General features: G+C 45.5%; 2 protein-coding genes across 5 annotated transcripts in view; one reads left to right on the top strand and one right to left on the bottom strand.

Annotated features, from left to right (window-relative positions):
* Positions 1 to 17209, bottom strand: part of SHLD2 (shieldin complex subunit 2) — a 77665-nt gene extending 60456 nt beyond the window's left edge. For all 4 annotated transcript variants that reach the window (XM_041748604.1, XM_041748603.1, XM_041748605.1 and 1 more), the window contains exon 1: positions 17156 to 17209. The gene's annotated coding sequence lies outside the window, so the exon portion shown is untranslated. The remainder of the gene's footprint in view (positions 1 to 17155) is intronic.
* A 155-nt stretch (positions 17210 to 17364) lies between these two features.
* The window catches only part of GLUD1 (glutamate dehydrogenase 1), a 34834-nt gene continuing 33989 nt past the window's right edge, over positions 17365 to 18209 (top strand). Inside the window, exon 1 of the mRNA XM_041747175.1 lies at positions 17365 to 17935. Coding sequence (XP_041603109.1) covers positions 17497 to 17935 — 439 coding nt within the window. The 5' untranslated portion in view covers positions 17365 to 17496. The remainder of the gene's footprint in view (positions 17936 to 18209) is intronic.

Here is an 18209-nt window from a genome sequence, read left to right on the forward strand (position 1 = left end):
CTTTGAACAAACAAATCCATTTCCAAGAATCTACACTATGGAAATAAATAAAGAATACGTGATAAAATTTTATGCAAATACATATATCGCCATATGGTTTAGTATTCTAGAAAATTAGAAATACAGTTGACCCCAGGACAAAGTGGGTGTTAGGGGCATTGACTCCCACACAGCTAAAAATCTGAGGGGGAGCCTTGGGTGGCTCAGCAGTTTGGCCCAGGGCCTGATCCTGGAGACCTGGGATCGAGTCCCACGTCCGGCTCCCTGCATGGAGCCTGCTTCTCCCTCTGCCTGTATCTGTTTGTCTGTCTCTCTCTATCTCTCATGAATAAATGAATAAAATATTTTTAAAAAAGAATCAAAGTATAATTAACATACAGCATTACACTAGTTTCAGATATACAGTATAATGATTCAACATTTCTATCTATACATTATTCAGTGCTTATCAAGATAAGTGTTCAAGAGCACATATCAATATTCTGCTTTTGTTTTGTTTTTTTACATACCAATATTCTTAGGGGTTTGTAAAAATACCGTGCATCATGAATCTAAGTATTCCTTAACCCAAGGAAGTCTGAAAGTATATTTTAAATATGTCAAAGATCAATGTAGTAGAAGTTTTGGTTTTAAGAAAGCCATTTTGAGGGGATCCCTGGGTGGCTCAGTGGTTTAGCGCCTGCCTTTGGCCCGGGGCGGGATCCTGGGGTCCCGGGATCGAGTCCCACATCGGGCTCCTGGCATAGAGCCTGCTTCTCCCTCCTCCTGTGTCTCTGCCTCTCTCTCTCTTTCTCTCTCTATCATAAATAATAAATAAATAAATATTTTAAAAAAAGAAAGCCATTTTGGGAGAGGTAAAACTTCAAGAATATGGTTTTGCAACTTTATAAATGGACACGTTGGGATCCCTGGGTGGCGCAGCGGTTTAGCGCCTGCCTTTGGCCCAGGGCGCAATCCTGGAGACCCGGGATCGAATCCCACATCGGGCTCCCAGTGCATGGAGCCTGCTTCTCCCTCTGCCTATGTCTCTGCCTCTCTCTCTCTCTGTGTGTGACTATCATAAATAAAAAAATAAAAAAAAGAAAGAAATTTATAAATGGACACGTTTTCTAATTCTGAAAATAGACATTTAATGCTTTTCACCTTAAATAGGATTTAAATATTGCTGCAATGGTATTAAATTTATAAGTGATCAAGAAGATCAGGAATCATTCCTATTGCTATTCTCTCCTTTTGGGACTCAAAACTTCTGATATTTCCCCTCCAGCTGGCATCAGCTTCCTCACTCCAAGGCCTATCATTTCTCATCCCGATTTGGACCCAGGGGATCCCTGGGTGGTGGAGTGGTTTGGCGCCTGCCTTTGGCCCAGGGCACGATCCTGGAGACCCGGGATCGAATCCCACGTCGGGCTCCCGGTGCATGGAGCCTGCTCCTCCCTCTGCCTGTGTCTCTGCCTCTCTCTCTCTCTGTGTGTGACTATCATAAATAAATAAAAATTTATAAAAAATAAATAAATCCGATTTGGACTCAGGATCATCTCTACCCATCTGCCCACCCTGTAGAGACAAGTCCGTCAGGGTCAAGGGTCCAGGCAACCCTGGCTAAGTGCTTCCACCGTGCGGCCCTCCTCACCTAGGCTGAGCCCCGCCAAGGAAGAACACTGCCCCAGGCCCCACACAGGCTTCTTTAAGACCTGCTGAGCAAAGGCCAGACTGCCGAGCTGGCTGCATGGCTGTGAGGACGGTGCAGTCATCAGCTCCGTGCAGGAGCCGAATCTCGGTGCATCAGCATAAACATTTTCCCACAAAACTAATACAAATGTGGAGATCAGCCACAACCACCCCGTGTCTCGTCACCCCGTCCAGGGCCTGGGCCGGCGCTCTGCTCGCTCTGCCCGTGTCTGCGGTGCCCCCCGCCCCCCACCTGGGCTGCTCCTCCCGACGACCGGTGCTGCGCCTGGAACCCAACGAGCACCTCTCAGCCTTGTCTGGTCCGGGCTAAACCTGGCGCCAGCTCCGTTCCTGCCTCCTGCCCACAGCCCGCGGGCGGCCTGGCCCCAGCTCAGCAGGCCGTCCTGGCCCTGCCCCTCCAATTCTGCCATTGCTGACCGCCCGGCCCTTCTCATACGCTCCCCAAGGACTTTGGGACCCCGTTCGGGGCCTTCCTGCCCGTTGCTCCAGACCGATTGCGAGCACCTCGCTTTCTGCAATGCCCCTGCTTTACGGTCCCGAAGCAGCCCAACCCCAACCCTTCACCTCTCTGCTTCAGAAACCCAGTCCCTGGCCAGCTCCTGCTCCCCCTGGGTAAGTTTCAATTTAACTTAATCTAAATTCTAACCCCCAGTCTCCACCACCCCATGTCCCAGATGCCACTTTGTGGTCTCCGTCATTCCCTCGTCAGCCTGGACTCCATGGCCCGTCACCTTGAACACCATCACTGCTGGAATCTCTTGCTTCCCTTTCTGCCTCATTGGCCCGTTTAAACCCAGACCACCAAGGTCAATCCACTCCTTCGCCTTGTCTGCTCAGAGGCTCGGCCTGCTGAGCCTTGAGATGGGGTGGCGGGTGGGGACCACTCACACACCAGAGCCATGAAAAATGTGTCATTACAACTCATCGAAGCAATCCTGTTCAGTTAGTTCCCTCATTTTCCCCCATGGCCAGCTCAAAATTCTCCCTTTCTCCTCAGACTCTCCCCTACAATCACCATCTTCTGTCCCTATAATCTCAGCCAATGACTACATCCCTGCCACTCCACCAGAAAAATTCATCAAGTGTACCCAGGCCCCAAATTCCTCACCTACCACCCAAACACTGCTCTCCATTGACACCATCCCTCCTTCCATTATTCCCATGGTCAGTGGAAACTATATTCCTGTTCCTACTCAAATCTCTTATCTTTACTCCATTCCCTCTAATCCTAAGGATAATGTTCAGTCAATCTCACATACCTCCTTCTCCCTGTATCGTTTTCCCTTTCTTTTTTTTTTTTAAGATTTATTTATTTATTTATTTATGATAGACATAGAGAGAGAGGCAGAGACACAGGAGGAGGGAGAAGCAGGCTCCATGCAGGGAGCCCAATGTGGGACTCCAGGATCACACCCTGGGCCAAAGGCAGGCGCTTAAACCAGAGTCACCCAGGGATCCCCAAGTTCTCCCTCTCTACTGACTTCTCCTGTGAAGCAAGTAACCATGCTGACATCTCTCTCATCTTGATAAAACATGCACTCTCCCTCCTATCCTTCCAGCTTTTTGAAAAGAATGTCTGCACTGTCTCCACTCTTGCAACCGCTCACTCCTGGTCCTCAGCCATCTGGCAATGTACCCGCAGCACGGAGATTCCACCGGAGTGTCTTCAACAGAAGACAATCAATCAGCAACCCGTTGCTCCACCCTTAAGTCAGTTGACCTATTTGAGATCGGATACAGCTGATCACTGTTTCTTAAGGCGTCTCAGTTTTCATTTAACAACATTTACTGGAAGCCTACTTTATGACAAGAACTGGGGATAAAATGATGAACATGGCACAGTCAAGCCCTCAAGGAGCTTAGAGTCGAGAGGGGGAAGCTTCTTTGAAAATTCAAACCCTTCTTTCAACCTCTCAGATCACTCCTTTCTTTCTCTACTTACTCCCTCAGGACTCCTTTCTTTGCTCTTCTCACATCCATCCTGGGACTACCATGTTACACTGCCTCCTCACTGATGATGACAAAATATATATCTCTAGCTTAGAAGTCTGTCTTGAGTTCTGGACCTACTCACTCTCTTGAAAAGGTACTGGTACTTCAATATCTCACTATTTTGATAGTATCCTCATGCACAAACGTTTTTGAATTTTGATGAAGTCAAATTTATCTATTTTTTGTTTGTGCTTTTGGTGATGTATTTAAGAACCTGCTGCCTAATATAAAATCATGAATATTTACAACTATATTTTTTTTCTAAGAGTTTTATACTTTCAGCTTTTAGATTTAAGACCTTCATCCATGGAAACCATAATTGTCAAAAGCTAAGAATTTCACTTTCAAGATCTAAGGGTTTTTAAAATTCTAAGACCTTGGCTTTAAATATCACAAACCAAAGCAAGAAAACTTTCCTGGCAGAGTTTATACTGTAAACTACAGCATCCAGGAAGCGGCAGGTAATGGCGTAAGTACAGTTCTCCCACAACAATCAAGAGTATATAAAAACTGGGGGGAGGAATACAGAGAGAAAGAGGAGGTAGAAAATAAGGAGAAGTTTGGAATTCTTAGCTCCTATCCCATCTGAAACTAAGTCTTGGGGTGAGAAAGGGTGAGAAAAATCTCCAGTATGTTTGTGCGGAAGGACCCAGAAGAGAAGATAACCTTCTTTCCCTTTCCTAAGTTATGGTCCAGGGAACATCAAGTCTTTTAGCAAAACCCTGCAGCTAGCACTGCATCCGTGTTCACAGCCAATAACGTGTCCAGACCATATTCCTGAAAAGCTGCCTCAAAGACCCAAGCACATCAGCTTGGTGCAGGAACTATTAAGACGTTTGCTTTGGGCCAGTTTGCTGAGGGCATTCGATCATGAGGGAGAATATAAATTTTAGTTTGATAGTACTAAAAACATAATTCAAAGCTTGGGACCCACATAAAATAAATGATGAGCCTAAAGAAAGAGTGTCCCCACAATAACCTGTAACTCTTAAGGGCAACATCCTCAGGGTAACAGTCATCACAAAGAAAACCAATGCCTGAAGTCTTCTAACCAAGGTTTGCATTGTTTGATGGCCCAGGAAACTGCAAACCTTGGATTAAGTGGCATGTGGCCTGACCCTGGCCACCTATAGAATGAAAGATAAAAAAAAATATAAAGTTGGAAAACACAAAAAGAATAGGTAAGAAACACTGAAGATAAAGTGAAGGAGGAAGGAACAGGGAGTAGAGACAGGATTGGAAGAGGTAACAGTTGCAAATGTTCCAGAACCTGAAAAGATCTCCATCTCTAGAGTCAAAAATTGCAAAGAACAAACATGCAACAGAAGATACAGGTAAAACCATTAAACTGATCCAATGAAGAGACTCTGTCTAGCGAGGTGCCCTAGCTAACCTCTGCCGTTCCTGCTTCTGCCTCTCCTTCCCCAGCAAACCCACAGATGCACACCCTCCGGCCACAGGGAACTATGGTCCAGTTAATCTAACCCAGACCATTCTGATCAGGCTTTCTTGGTTTAAATGAATGACATTTCAACCCATTCTGAAAGTGGGGAGAAGGATATTGTAGACACCTGGATTAGAAAGAAAACTAAAATTGGAAAGCCATTTTTCTGGCCACATCAGAGGTTTCTGGCCAGCATTTAGACTGGACATGGCTGGGTACCTGCCCAAAAGGCAGTCAGTCATCTGTAGCCTGAGGAACAGGGGATGAAGGTCACAGGGTACCAAACATGACCATCACATAGAGCTGGGAGCATAGAGGCGATTATGATTAAGATCAGTGGTAGAGTTCCAGGTAACTCAGCAAGAAGTGTGTCGGTCAACATGGCAATTTGGCTGAAATGACAGTTAAAAATCAATCTACCAAAAAAAAAAAAAAAAAAATCAATCTACCTGTACCAATGTTAATTTCTTAATTTTGATAAAGGTATTTTGGCTACATCAGATGTTATCATTGTGCAAAGATGGGTGAAAGAAACTGCAGTATCTTGTATATATTTAAATTATCTCAAAAAAATTATCTCTTCTATATATCTAAAATTCTTTCTAGAAAAAGTTATTTCAGGGACGCCTGGGTGGCTCAGCGGTGGAGCATCTGCCTTGGGCTCAGGGCGTGACCCTGGGGTCCTGGAATCGAGTCCCGCATTGGGTTCCTCACAGGGAGCCTGCTTCTCCCTCTGCCTGTGTCTCTGCCACTCTTTCCCTCTCATGAATAAATAAATAAAATCTTTTTAAAAAGTTATTCCAGGGATCCCTGGGTGGCGCAGAGGTTTAGCGCCTGCCTTTGGCCCAGGGCGCGATCCTGGAGACCCGGGATTGAATCCCACATCGGGCTCCTGGTGCATGGAGCCTGCTTCTCTCTCTGCCTCTCTCTCTCTCTCTGTGTGACTATCATAAATAAATAAAAATTTTTAAAAAAAGTTATTCCAAAACAAATTATTATAAATAAAACTATTTCAAAATTTTAAAAAAATTTAAAAGTGGAAAAATTGAACACATCTAGTCATTGTTTTTTCAATGGTTAGTATCTTAAGTACATCACGGAATGTTTTTGTGAGCCTAAATACATATTTTTAAGTATCATTTTTTTTCATATTTCAGACTTTTGAGGTCTTATCCTATTCTTTACAATTCAAGGACACCTGGGTGGTGGCTCAGTGGTTGAGTGTCTGCCTTCAGCTCAAGTCATGATCCCAGAGTCCTGCATTGGGCTCCTCAAGGAGCCTGCTTCTCCCTCTGCCTATGTTTCTGCCTCTGTGTTTCTCATGAATAAATATTTTTTAAAAGTTAAAAATAAAATTCAAATTCAGGGGTGCCTGGGTGGTTTAGTCAGCTGAGCATCTGACTCTTGATTTCGACTTGGATATGATCTCAGGGTCACAAGATCCAGCCCCACATCAGACTCTTAGTAGAGTGTGAAGCCTGCTTAAGATTCTCTCTCTCTCAGGTATCCCTGGGGGGGCTCAGAGGTTTAGCATCTGCCTTCGGCCCAGGGCGTGATCCTGGAGACCCGGGATCGAGTCCCACATCGGGCTCCTTGCGTGGAGCCTGCTTCTCCCTCTGCCTGTGTCTCTGCCTCTCTCTCTCTCTCCCCCTGTGTGTCTCTCATTAATAAATAAATAAAATCTTTATAAAAAAAGAAGATTCTCTCTTTCCTTCCCTTCCCTCTGCCCCTCCCACCTCCTCACTTGCACACTCTCTAAGAAAAATAAAATTCAAATTCATTTGACAGTTATTACTGTTTTAACTGATAACTGTAGAGAAAAATTAGGAAAACATAGATGTTCCATAATGAGAACCAATATGAAAAAACAGTGATTTGGATTAGAAATAACATGAGTCTGCAGAAATGGGTTAGGAATACATCTAAGCATCCCTTGCTGTCCCATCTGTTCTGTTTCTGAATTCAGACAGCAAGAGTTGGGTCAGTGAGGAATACCTGTAGTTGAAAACGCACAGTCATTGCAGGCTGATGGGGCAGGTTTTCTGTTATTCTCATGTGCACACTTTTTAATTTTTCTCTAAGAAAATGTTAAAATAAATGAAAATTATAAGAGGCAAGGAATTGGAATTTGTCAGGGCTTAGGTGTTTTAGTTTTTTTCCAATTAAATTTTTTCTAGTTAAAGCCAGTGTGATTGATTCTCTATTTCCTTTTTTTTCTTTTTTGTATTGTATAATTAAAGCAGCAAGACAGAGTATGAAATCACAGAAGATAGTGAAAGTCTAGAATTCTTTACAATACTTATTAAAATACATCAAATTGTTATTAAAAAATAATTCCATTTTATATCTGACCTATAAAAAACACATGAAGGTAAGGAGACATACTTGCTTTAATTCGAGCTTCTCGTTACAACTTCCCTTGTTCTGAAAGTCTCTCTGTATCAGCACCTTCCCGCTGATGTACTGCTGTTCACTGATACTTCATCGTTCTTTTTTTTTTTAAATAGCTGACCAGAACTTTCACTGTGGATGGCTGGTGATATCTAGAATCTAAGATGAATCCCTTTGTATTTCACTGTTTTTAGATGGCCCTCCAGGACTACAATTATAAAGATTCTATCTTTGACAAGAAAACTGTGGAGGGCAAATATATGTAAAGGGCACTTTTACATTACGTGTCTGCCTGACGCATCTTCAAAACAGTCTTATCTTGGGGCACCTGGGTGGCTCAGTTGGTTGGGCGCCGGACTCTTGATTTCAGCTAGGATAGGATCTCAGCGTCATGGGACCACACTCCCATGGGTATGCAGCCTGCTTGGGATTCTCTCTCTGCCTCTCCCCCCACCCACCCACCCCGCATATGTGCGAGCTCTTTCTCTCTCTCAAAAAAAAGTCTTATCCCAAACTGTGCTTCTGATGGTATGAACTGTAACACAGAGACTCCAATGAGGCTGTCACTCTGCCCTTAGCATAAACACAAGAAAGGCCAGATTAGCCCTCTTACTGATTTAAGTCACTCGTCTGTGTGTTACACCATTAAGTTGCTGCTGGCAGCTTAATCTGAAGATCCTATAAAATCATCTGAGCATTTGATATTTCTTTATAAATCTCAGACTTTCCTCCTGAACTTGAGGATGGGTTTCCAGGTTCCGTTCTACTTTCCTGACTGGCAATAAACACCACAGCATGGAGATACTGCCTTAAAAGCTGCCAGTGTCCCCCACCCACACCAAAAAAGAGGCATACTCTTAAAACTACAATCATTATATAAAATCTCAAATCATTACATAAAAAAATCTCAATCATTATATAAAAATCTCTGAACTAGACTCAGCAAATGTCTCAAAGTAGAAAAAAATAAAACATGATGACAGTTTTCAAAGGGAACTAGACTCTGCAGATTTCTCAATGTAGAGAACAGAAACCACAGGCATAATTCAGTGTTATATTTAAGAATGCTTCACCCCTCTTAAACTGCGCTGATATTCTAAGGGAATATATTATCACAGTGAGAGCACAGAGCAGGGCAGTTATTTTCTGGGGCAAATCAGCAAACACTGCTGGTTGCCAACTTCACAATTATTCCTCCTGCTTTCTTCCTTGCTGGCAGTGCCTATCTGTCCTTTAGAAGTTCAGAGTGTCAGAAAGTCCTCTTTCCATCCTCCTCTACAGCAGGGGCATGGCACAGAACCCATTCCTAACTCCTGAGGCCCACCCGAAAGAGCAGCAGCTGGCTGGCAGGGCTGTGGAAGTACGTACGGGAGCAAACTGCTGTTCTCCCACATAGCTCTTGGTTGTGTCTGGACATGACCCCTGGAACTGATGGAGCAATCTTCTGACCATGAGGAAAGATACCACCAAGCTGCTGATTGTAACACTGGGAAAGTTCTGATAGTATCACTGAGCCCTCTACCAACAACTGGAGAAGCCTTGCCTCCAGGCTTCTGGTTAGATAAGGGTTATCTCACTTAGTTTGTAGCTTTAGCCTAAGCCACTTTTCTTTGGATATTATTGCTTAAGGGCCAAAACATCCAACTAATACAGCTAGTAAGTATCTGTTCACTTTGAGATCCGAGAGTTAGATCACTGCTACTTGGCTGACCCCAGCCACTTACCAATGTCTCTGTCTTGATCCATCGTACTGCCTCATTCATGTTTTTCTTTTCTTTCACTAAGAGTGGATTCAATGTAATCACACTCACATCTGTACTTTATGATAAAGTCAGTTTCTTCACAACTTTTCACATGATGGCCAATGAGAAGGTGCTTTTTGCTTCTCCAGCACACAAATAAGTGTCTCAATTTTAGCAAACATTTTCTTACTATTCAAACTCCAATCCCTTATTACCCATTCAGATTACATTCAGCTCACAAGTGATCTGAAATTTCCAAAGAGAGGAGGGTGGGGTGCCTGGATGGCTCAGTTGGTTAAGTGTTCAACTCTTACTTTCAGCTCAGGTCATGATCTCAGGGTTGAGATGGAGCCCCACGTCACGCTCCACACTGAGCAGGGAGTCTGCTTGAGATTCTCTCTCTCTCTCCCCCTCTGCCCCTCCTCCTGCTCTCTTTCTCTAAAATAAAATAAATAAATAAAATCTTTAAAATTTCAAAAGAGGAACTGTGAAAGCTAGGATAAAGATTTGGTTTTATAAAGAGTATCTACATAGATAGATAAATGAAGCTGGGTGGTGAGACACCTGGATTGATGAATAATTGAATGTGTTATCCTTTTTACATATAAGGAAAACAAAAGATCTCAATTAAAAATAAAGGAAAAAACACAGACATAATGAATTGCATACAGGTGAGTTCAGAATCCCACCGTAGGGATCCCTGGGTGGCGCAGCAGTTTGGCGCCTGCCTTTGGCCCAGGGTGCAATCCTGGAGACCCGGGATCGAATCCCACGTCGGGCTCCCGGTGCATGGAGCCTGCTTCTCCCTCTGCCTGTGTCTCTGCCTCTCTCTCTCTCTCTCTGTATGACTATCATAAATAAATAATAATTAAAAAAATTCAAAAAAAAAAAAAAGAATCCCACCCTAGTACAGTTATTTTTAAGAAACCTATCCATTTCTAGTATACTATGCTTAAAGAGATAAAGTTCCTACAATGAATTTTCATATTTACTCACAACATGGAAAGAACCCTTAAGTGAGAGTTGATAAAACCTTTGTTGAATGTTATTCAGTAACGCAGCAAAATGAAAACTTGAACAAACTACACAAGTAGATATAGGTGACATTTAATACAGTAGGATAAACAGTTTTTAAAAGGAAAAAGGCTACAAACCCTGAAAATTTCAGATCCTTTTCTGGGATATAGTTTGCTTTTTACTTACTGAAAAAAACATGCTCACTAAAGGGGACAAATGAAAATTACAAACTTTTCTGAAAATCAGTTAGAAGCACAAAAACAAGTATTAGAAAAAATGTTCCTGAAAATTAGAGCACAAAAGCTTGAAAGATAATCCATCATGCACCAAAATGACCAAACTGGAAAGAAAAAAAGAACTAGAGGATACTCATTTTTCAACCAAATTGCTATTTGTTTTTTTTTTTTGTTTTCTTTTTTTTAAGATTTTATTTATTTATTCATGACAGAGAGAGAGAGAGAGGCAGAGACCCAGGCAGAGGGAGAAGCAGGCTCCATGCAGGGAGCCCGACGCGGGACTCAATCCCCGGGTCTCCAGGATCACTCCCCGGGCCAAAGGCAGAGCTAAATCACTGAGCCACTGGGGCTGCCCTTGTTTTTTTGGTTTTAATGTATTTATTTATTTGAGAGAGAGAGAGATGGCAGGTGTGTGTGGGGGGGTTGGGGGGGAGGTAGAGGGAGAGAGAGAATCCCAAGCAGACTCCCTGCTGAGTGCAGAACCTAACACAGGTCTGATCCACAACCTTGAGATCATGGCCTAAGCCAAAATTAAGAGTTTCATGCTTAACTGACTGAGCCACCCAGGTGCCCCTCAATCAAACTGCTATTTAATTATGATGATCAAATTATTTTTAACCCAACTGTATGCTAACCAATACTCTCAAATCATGGTCTCATTTACCTTCAGGTCTCTGCATATGGTGTCCCTTAGTACAAGATTCCCTTCTCTCCTCATATTCAACTGGCTGATTAACAAAGTACTACTAAGCACTTGTGAACTAAAACCTATTGAAACATAGGAACACCTGGCTAGTTCAGTCAGCAGAGCATTGCAACTCTTGATCTCTGGGTCATAAGTTCAAGCTCCATACTGGGCATGAAGATGACATAAAAATAAATTAATTAATTAAATGTCACAAATAAAATATATTTTTAAGAAAACTATTAAAATAAGAAAGATGGTGACCTAATAAAAGAAATATCAAGATTCCTAGTTCCTTTTTTTTTTTTTTTAAGATCTTATTTATTTATTCATGAGAGATGCAGAGAGAGAGAGAGAGAGGCAGAGACACAGGCAGAGGGAGAAGCAGGCTCCATGAAGGGAGCCCGAGGTGGGACTCGATCCCAGGTTTCCAGGATCACGCCCTGGGCTGAAGGCGGCGCTAAACCGCTGAGCCACCTGGGCTACCCAAGATTCCTAGTTCCTTGTTTAGAAGTCATGGTTTATAAAATTAAATATTTGACTTGTCTACATAGAGTAACCAATTACATCAAATAGGAACAACTTTATAGGAAAACAAATTCTGACCACTGTTAAATTCTTCCTAAGTTCAAATTCAGTACTCATACTTTAAAAGGCAAAGACATTCTGAGATGAGAAAGTCTGAAAACTGATGTTCTATGTAACAGGTTATTCACTGTAGCACTGCTGTAACTTCAAGGTATTGGAAGCGTGTCCATCAACGAGGGACTAGGAAAAATAATAATGGTACACACATACAATGAACTACTGTGCAATAACAAAAAACAAATGAGCAGTTAGGCAGTAAAATAGAATAATCTATTGGAAAGGAAGAAGTAAAACTATCTCCCTTTACATATGATCTTGTATATAGAAAATCCTAAGAAACCCACTAAAGTAATGATCAGAATAAATGAGCTTAGCAAGGTTAAAAGATAAGAGATCAATATACAATAACCAATTCTATTTCTGTAATGTGAAAAGAAGAACTTAAAAAGGAAGTTAAGGAAACAATTCCAATTATAATAGCATCAAAATGAATAAAAGGCTCAGTAAAAAACTTTTGTTTTTAAAGATTTATTTATTTATTTAAGAGAGCATGTATGTGCACAAGCGGGATAGGGAGGGGCAGACGGAGAGACTCTCAAGTAGCACTCCCTGCTGAGTGCAGAGCACCAAGACACAGACTCCATCTCACCGCCATCTCACCGCCCTGAGATCATGACCTGAGCTAAAATAGTCAGACACACTTAACCAACTGAGCTACCCGTGCGCCCCTCAGTAATAAACCTAATGAAAGAAGTACAGACCTTTTTTTTTTTTTAAGATTTTATTTATTTATTCATGAGAGACACAGAGAGACAGAGACCCATGCAGAAGGAGAAGCAGGCTCCATGCGGGGAGCCCAATGTGGGACTCGATCCCAGGACCCCGGGATCACACCCTGAGCTGAAGGCAAGATGTTCAACCACTAAGCCCCCCAAGCGCCCCCAGAAATACAGAACTTCTATTCTGAAAAGACAGAACACTGCTGAGAGCAATTTTTAAAGACCTAAACAAATGAAAAAACATCTCATGCTCATGGGTCAAAGATGTGGTATCATTAAAATACCACCCCCCAAATTGACCTACAGATTCAACACAATCCCATTCCAAAATTCTAGGCAGAATCAGAGCAGAAATTGACCACCTGATCCTAAAATTCATATGAAAAGTCAAGGGATTCAGTATAACCAATCTTGAAAAAGAACAAAGAATACTCAACACTTCCCAATTTCAAAATCCACTACAAAGCTACAATACTCAAAATGGAGTTCTACTAGCATAAAGAGAGACATATGAACAAGTGGAAAAGAACTCAAGAGTCCAGAAATAAATCCTCACATTTAGGTCAATTAATTTTTGATAGAGTGTGAAGACAATTAAATGGGGGAAAGAAATAGCCTTTTGAACAAACGGACATCCAGAAGCATAAGAATAAAATTGGATTCCTTTATCATTCCGTATAAAAAATCAACTCGATATCCATTTTGAGAATATTTTGTCCACTCCATATACAAAACTCATTCCATATACAAAAATCAACTCAATATCCATTTTAGTTCTTTTAAAATATGAAATAACTAAATGTAAAGACCTAAATATAAAAGCTAACACTATAAAACTCTTAGAAGAAAACACAGATGTAACTCTTCATGACCTCCAATTAGACAATCATTTCTTAGACATGTTAACAAAAGCACAAGCAACAAAACATTTATAAATTGGACTAAAAAAATAAAAAATTTTTGTGCTTCAAAAGACACCATCAAAAAAGAGAAAAAAACAACAGAATAGTAGAAAACACTTGCAAATCATGTATCTGATAAGGTATTTGTGTTTTGTTTTGTTTTTGTTTTTTGGGTTTTTTTTTTGTTGTTTTTTGAGATTTTATTTATTTATTCCTGAGAGACATAAAGAGAGAGGCAGAGACACAGGGAGAGGGAGAAGCAGGCTCCATGCAGGGAGCCCCTGGGCCGAAGGCAGATGCTCAACCACTCAGCCACCCAGGAGTCCCAATAAAATCTTTTTTTTTTTTTTTAATGGGAAAAGGAAATGAATAGACATTTCCCCAAGAAAATATATGCAAATGAGCACATGAAAAGATGTTCAACATCATTAGCCACCAAAGGAATGCAAGTCAAAACTAAAATGAGCTATCACTTCACCCCCAGATAATACTATGTGTTGGGGAGGATGCAGAGAAAATGCATTCCTCATCCACTACTAGCAAGAATTAAAATGGGTAGTCTGTGGAAAACAGTTTGGCAGTTTCTCAAGGTTAAAACCTTTTTTTCCAAAAGGTTAAACAGCAATTCCATTCCTAAATATATACCCAAGAGGAGTGAAAACACATGTCCACACAAAAACTTGCACAAGAATGTTCATAACAGCATTATTCACATGAGCCAAAAAGTGAAAATAATCCAAATGTCCACGATTGATTAAAAAATGTGATAAGGCCATACAGTGAATACTATTTAGCCATAAAAAGAAATGAAATACTGATCCATGCTACAACATAGATGAAATCTTTACATTATCCTAAGTAAGAGAAGCCAGTCACAAAGGGCTAGGTATTGTACCATTTGGTCTAAAGGAAATGTCCAGAAGAGACAAGTATAAACAGACACAAGGTGGAAAGTATGTATTACTTTTTCAAATCATTTTTTAAAATGCTATGATGTTCTTTTATTTTTACGCTATGTCTTTCTAAATCTTAAAATTCTTCTTCTGAAATATTCTTAAAAGCACTTGAAAACACAAAAGCATACAATACATCAAAGTGAAATGACCTAGAATTCTAAAACAGCTAAGGAAAACTCATAAATGTCAAAGGCAGAAAATTGATTTGTCTTTGTTGAACATTATCAAATGATCAAAACTCCCTCCAAGTTAAATCCTGGCTTCCTTTTGAAATGGAAATTACTACTAATTAAACTTTAATTTGCAAAATAACTGTATATTTTATAGAGGCAATCATCAAGGTAACCTGCAGAATTGTTGAATCACTCCATTGTACACCTGCAACTAATATAACACTGTACGCTAACCATACTGGAATTTAAAATAAAACAGATCATCAAGGTAAAGCTGAAACTCACGAGACCTTACATCACCAATTAAACTAAATGCAACACATACTTAAAATATTTCTTGGCATTGCGGCAATAGAGTAACTCTCTTGTGAAATACACAGGTTTGAGTCTCAGCCCGCTATTTACCAGCTAGGCGACCACCAACAATCTACTCGGTGTCTGGGAGCTTCAGTTCCCTCTTGCATTAAATCAGGAATTATAATACCTACTTTAGCTTAAAAAGAAATACTCAAACTACTTACTAAATGGGGGGAGGGAGAGTAGTGTTGTTTGGAAATTGTCACTCTTTAAACATCTGGAAAAAAATTTTTATGACTTCTAAAACATAACGAAGACTTAAGAAATGAAAGCATCTAGGTTCATAGGGTTCTCATGGAGCCATTCGGTAAGGCTTTTATACACAGGAGGCTGTCCTGGGTTAAAAATGATCTCCTTGCTACTTCCATAGCCTTTCTGACTTTTGAATTCAGATGAATAAAACTTGGAAGAAGCAAAGTTAAACATTTATTTTTCTGAAGGATATGGTTATCACGAATGAGATAAACAGGGTAATAAAACTAAGCTTTTAAAACCACTTTCCCCAGAACATACCAAAGAATTTAATTTGAAGAGAAAAAATGTCCACACATTTACGGATGCTAGTCCACTTTATTCTAAAATTTTAGGATTTGGGGTTTGGTTTTCATGGGTTTTTTTGTTTTGGTTTTTGCTTCTTTTCTCTTTTTTTTTTTTGCAATGTAAAATGAAGCCATCAAGTGAAAAGCAAATTGGTACCTTCATTTGCTTAACCAAGAAGACAAATCCAGGTTTCAGTTCAGAGAATAGTTTTCACTGGAAAACAACCAATAAAAATAATGACACATTTATCTATACCAAACAAGATAAAATATAATGTGCGTCTTCTTGGCGTTGAGAGCACCGAGAGGCCCGAGCCATCTAACCCACGCAGGTTTCCCTTCACACCTGTCAGCGCCTTGTAGGAATCAAGGCCATTCTCTACCGTGGCGTAACAGAGGAGTGAGGGGAGTGCGGGGACGCGAGGTCGCTTCGCAGGTCAAAAAGGTGACACTTTAAAACCAGCAAAGTAGGGATCCCTGGGTGGCGCAGCGGTTTGGCGCCTGCCTTTGGCCCAGGGTGCGATCCTGGAGACCCGGGATCGAATCCCGTCGGGCTCCCTGCATGGAACCTGCTTCTCCCTCTGCCTATGTCTCTGCCTCTCTCTCTCTCTCTGGGTGACTATCATAAATTATAAGTAAAGGGAAAAAATTCTTTTTAAGAATAGAACAAGCAAAGTACACAGGGACAACTACAGCCAGGCATGTGGCCTCTGGTCGGTACCTCGGCTAACAGACAGGGTTCCCGGCTTGAAGCCGCGCGGCCCACCCGGAGTGCAGGGCGCAGAGCCCCGCAGGGGCAAGCGGCCCCAGGTCTGCAGAGGCTGCCCCAGGCCGACCCCAGGTCGCAGCCCCAGGTCTGCAGAGGCCGCAGCAGCTCCAGGCCCATGCCCAGGTCTGCAGAGGCCGCTCCAGGCCCAACCTCAGGTCATGGCCCCAGGTCTGCAGAGGCCGCTGCAGCTCCAGGCCCGACCCCGGGTCGCGGCCCCAGGTCTGCAGAGGCCGCTCCAGGCCCATGCCCAGGTCTGCAGAGGCCGCTCCAGGACCATGCCCAGGTCTGCAGAGGCCTCTCCAGGCCCAACCTCAGGTCATGGCCCCAGGTCTGCAGAGGCCGCTGCAGCTCCAGGCCCGCAGAGGCCGCTCTGGGCCGCGAGGGCCGCCTTCCACCCTGACAGCGCCCGGGGCTGCGCGGGGCAGCGCCGACGGCTCCCCGGGGGCTCGGGCCGCGGGGAGGGAGTCCCCAGCCCCCCCCCCCCCCCGCCGCCGGCCGCCGGAGCTCGGGCGGGGGAGCGGACGGGAGCGGCACTGGTGACTCACCCGGCGCGGCCCGCGCCAGGCCTCGGCGCCTCCCCCGCGGGCCCGGGACCCGCCGCTCAGCGCCCCCAGAGGCAGGAGAGCCCCTGCCCCGCCGGCCCCTCCCCGGGCTGCTCCCCCGCCCCCCGCGGGCTCCTCCCCGGACTGCCCCCTCCTCCTCCCGCGGCCCCCCCTCCCCCGGCGGCCCCCCTTCTTTCCGGGCTGCCTCCCGCTCCCCCCACAGCTCCCCCATCCCCGGGCTGCCCCCTCCCCCGCGGGCCCCTCCCCGGGCGGCCCCCCCCGTTCCCGGGCTGCCTCCCGCTCCCCCCGCGGCCCCCCCTCCCCGGGACGAGGTCGGGGGCGCGCACAGACCTGAGACACCGCCTCCGCGCGGGTCCGCTCCTCCCGCCGGGCCGTCGCCCCGCCCCCCGCCGCGCGAGCATGCGCACTGGGCCCCGCCCGGCCCCGCCCCCGCGCCCCGCGCCCCGCGAGGCCGCGCTGAGCCGAGACCCGGCTCCCGGGGGGCGCGCCCCGCCCCGCCCCGCCCGTCGCAGGCCGCCCGGGCCGCGGCCCCGAAGCCCGTCCTCCCGCGCGGCGGCGGGCGCCCGAGGGGAGGGGACAGCCCGGGGGAGGAAGCCGCCGCTTAAAAGGGCGGCGCGGCCGGGCCGAGCTCCCTGCGCCCGCGGCCCCCGCCCGCCGCCGCCGCCGCCGCCATGTACCGCCGCCTGGGCGAAGCGCTGCTGCTGCCCCGCGCCGGGCCCGCCGCCCTGGCCTCCGCCGCCTCCGCCGCCCCCGACGCCGCCGCGCTGCGGGGCCGCGCCCGCCCGCAGCCCCCCGCCGCCCCGCCGCCCGCGCGGAGGCACTACAGCGAGGCGGCGGCCGACCGCGAGGACGACCCCAACTTCTTCAAGATGGTGGAGGGCTTCTTCGACCGCGGCGCCAGCATCGTGGAGGACAAGCTGGTGGAGGACCTGCGGACGCGCGAGAGCGAGGAGCAGCGGCGGAACCGGGTGCGCGGCATCCTGCGCATCATCAAGCCCTGCAACCATGTGCTCAGCCTGTCCTTCCCCATCCGCCGCGACGACGGCTCCTGGGAGGTCATCGAGGGCTACCGGGCCCAGCACAGCCAGCACCGCACGCCCTGCAAGGGAGGTGAGCCCGCGGCGCCCCCCGGCCTCCACCCTGCCGCCCCCCGGCCTATCCCCGACCCCCGTCCTCCCCCACGACCCCTGCCCGGGCCCAGCACAGCCCGCACCGCACGCCCTGCAGGGGAGGTGAGCCCGCGGCGCACCCCCCGCCCGCCCCGCCCCTGTCCTCCGTCCCCCGGCCTCCACCCCTGCCCGGGTCGCGGGCATCCCCTACTCCTCGCCTCTCCCCTCCTCGCACCCCCCAGCCGTCGTCCTGCACCTGCCGGGTCTCGGGCACC

This window comes from Vulpes lagopus, chromosome 3, assembly GCF_018345385.1.
Source record: "Vulpes lagopus strain Blue_001 chromosome 3, ASM1834538v1, whole genome shotgun sequence".
Taxonomy (NCBI): domain Eukaryota; kingdom Metazoa; phylum Chordata; class Mammalia; order Carnivora; family Canidae; genus Vulpes; species Vulpes lagopus.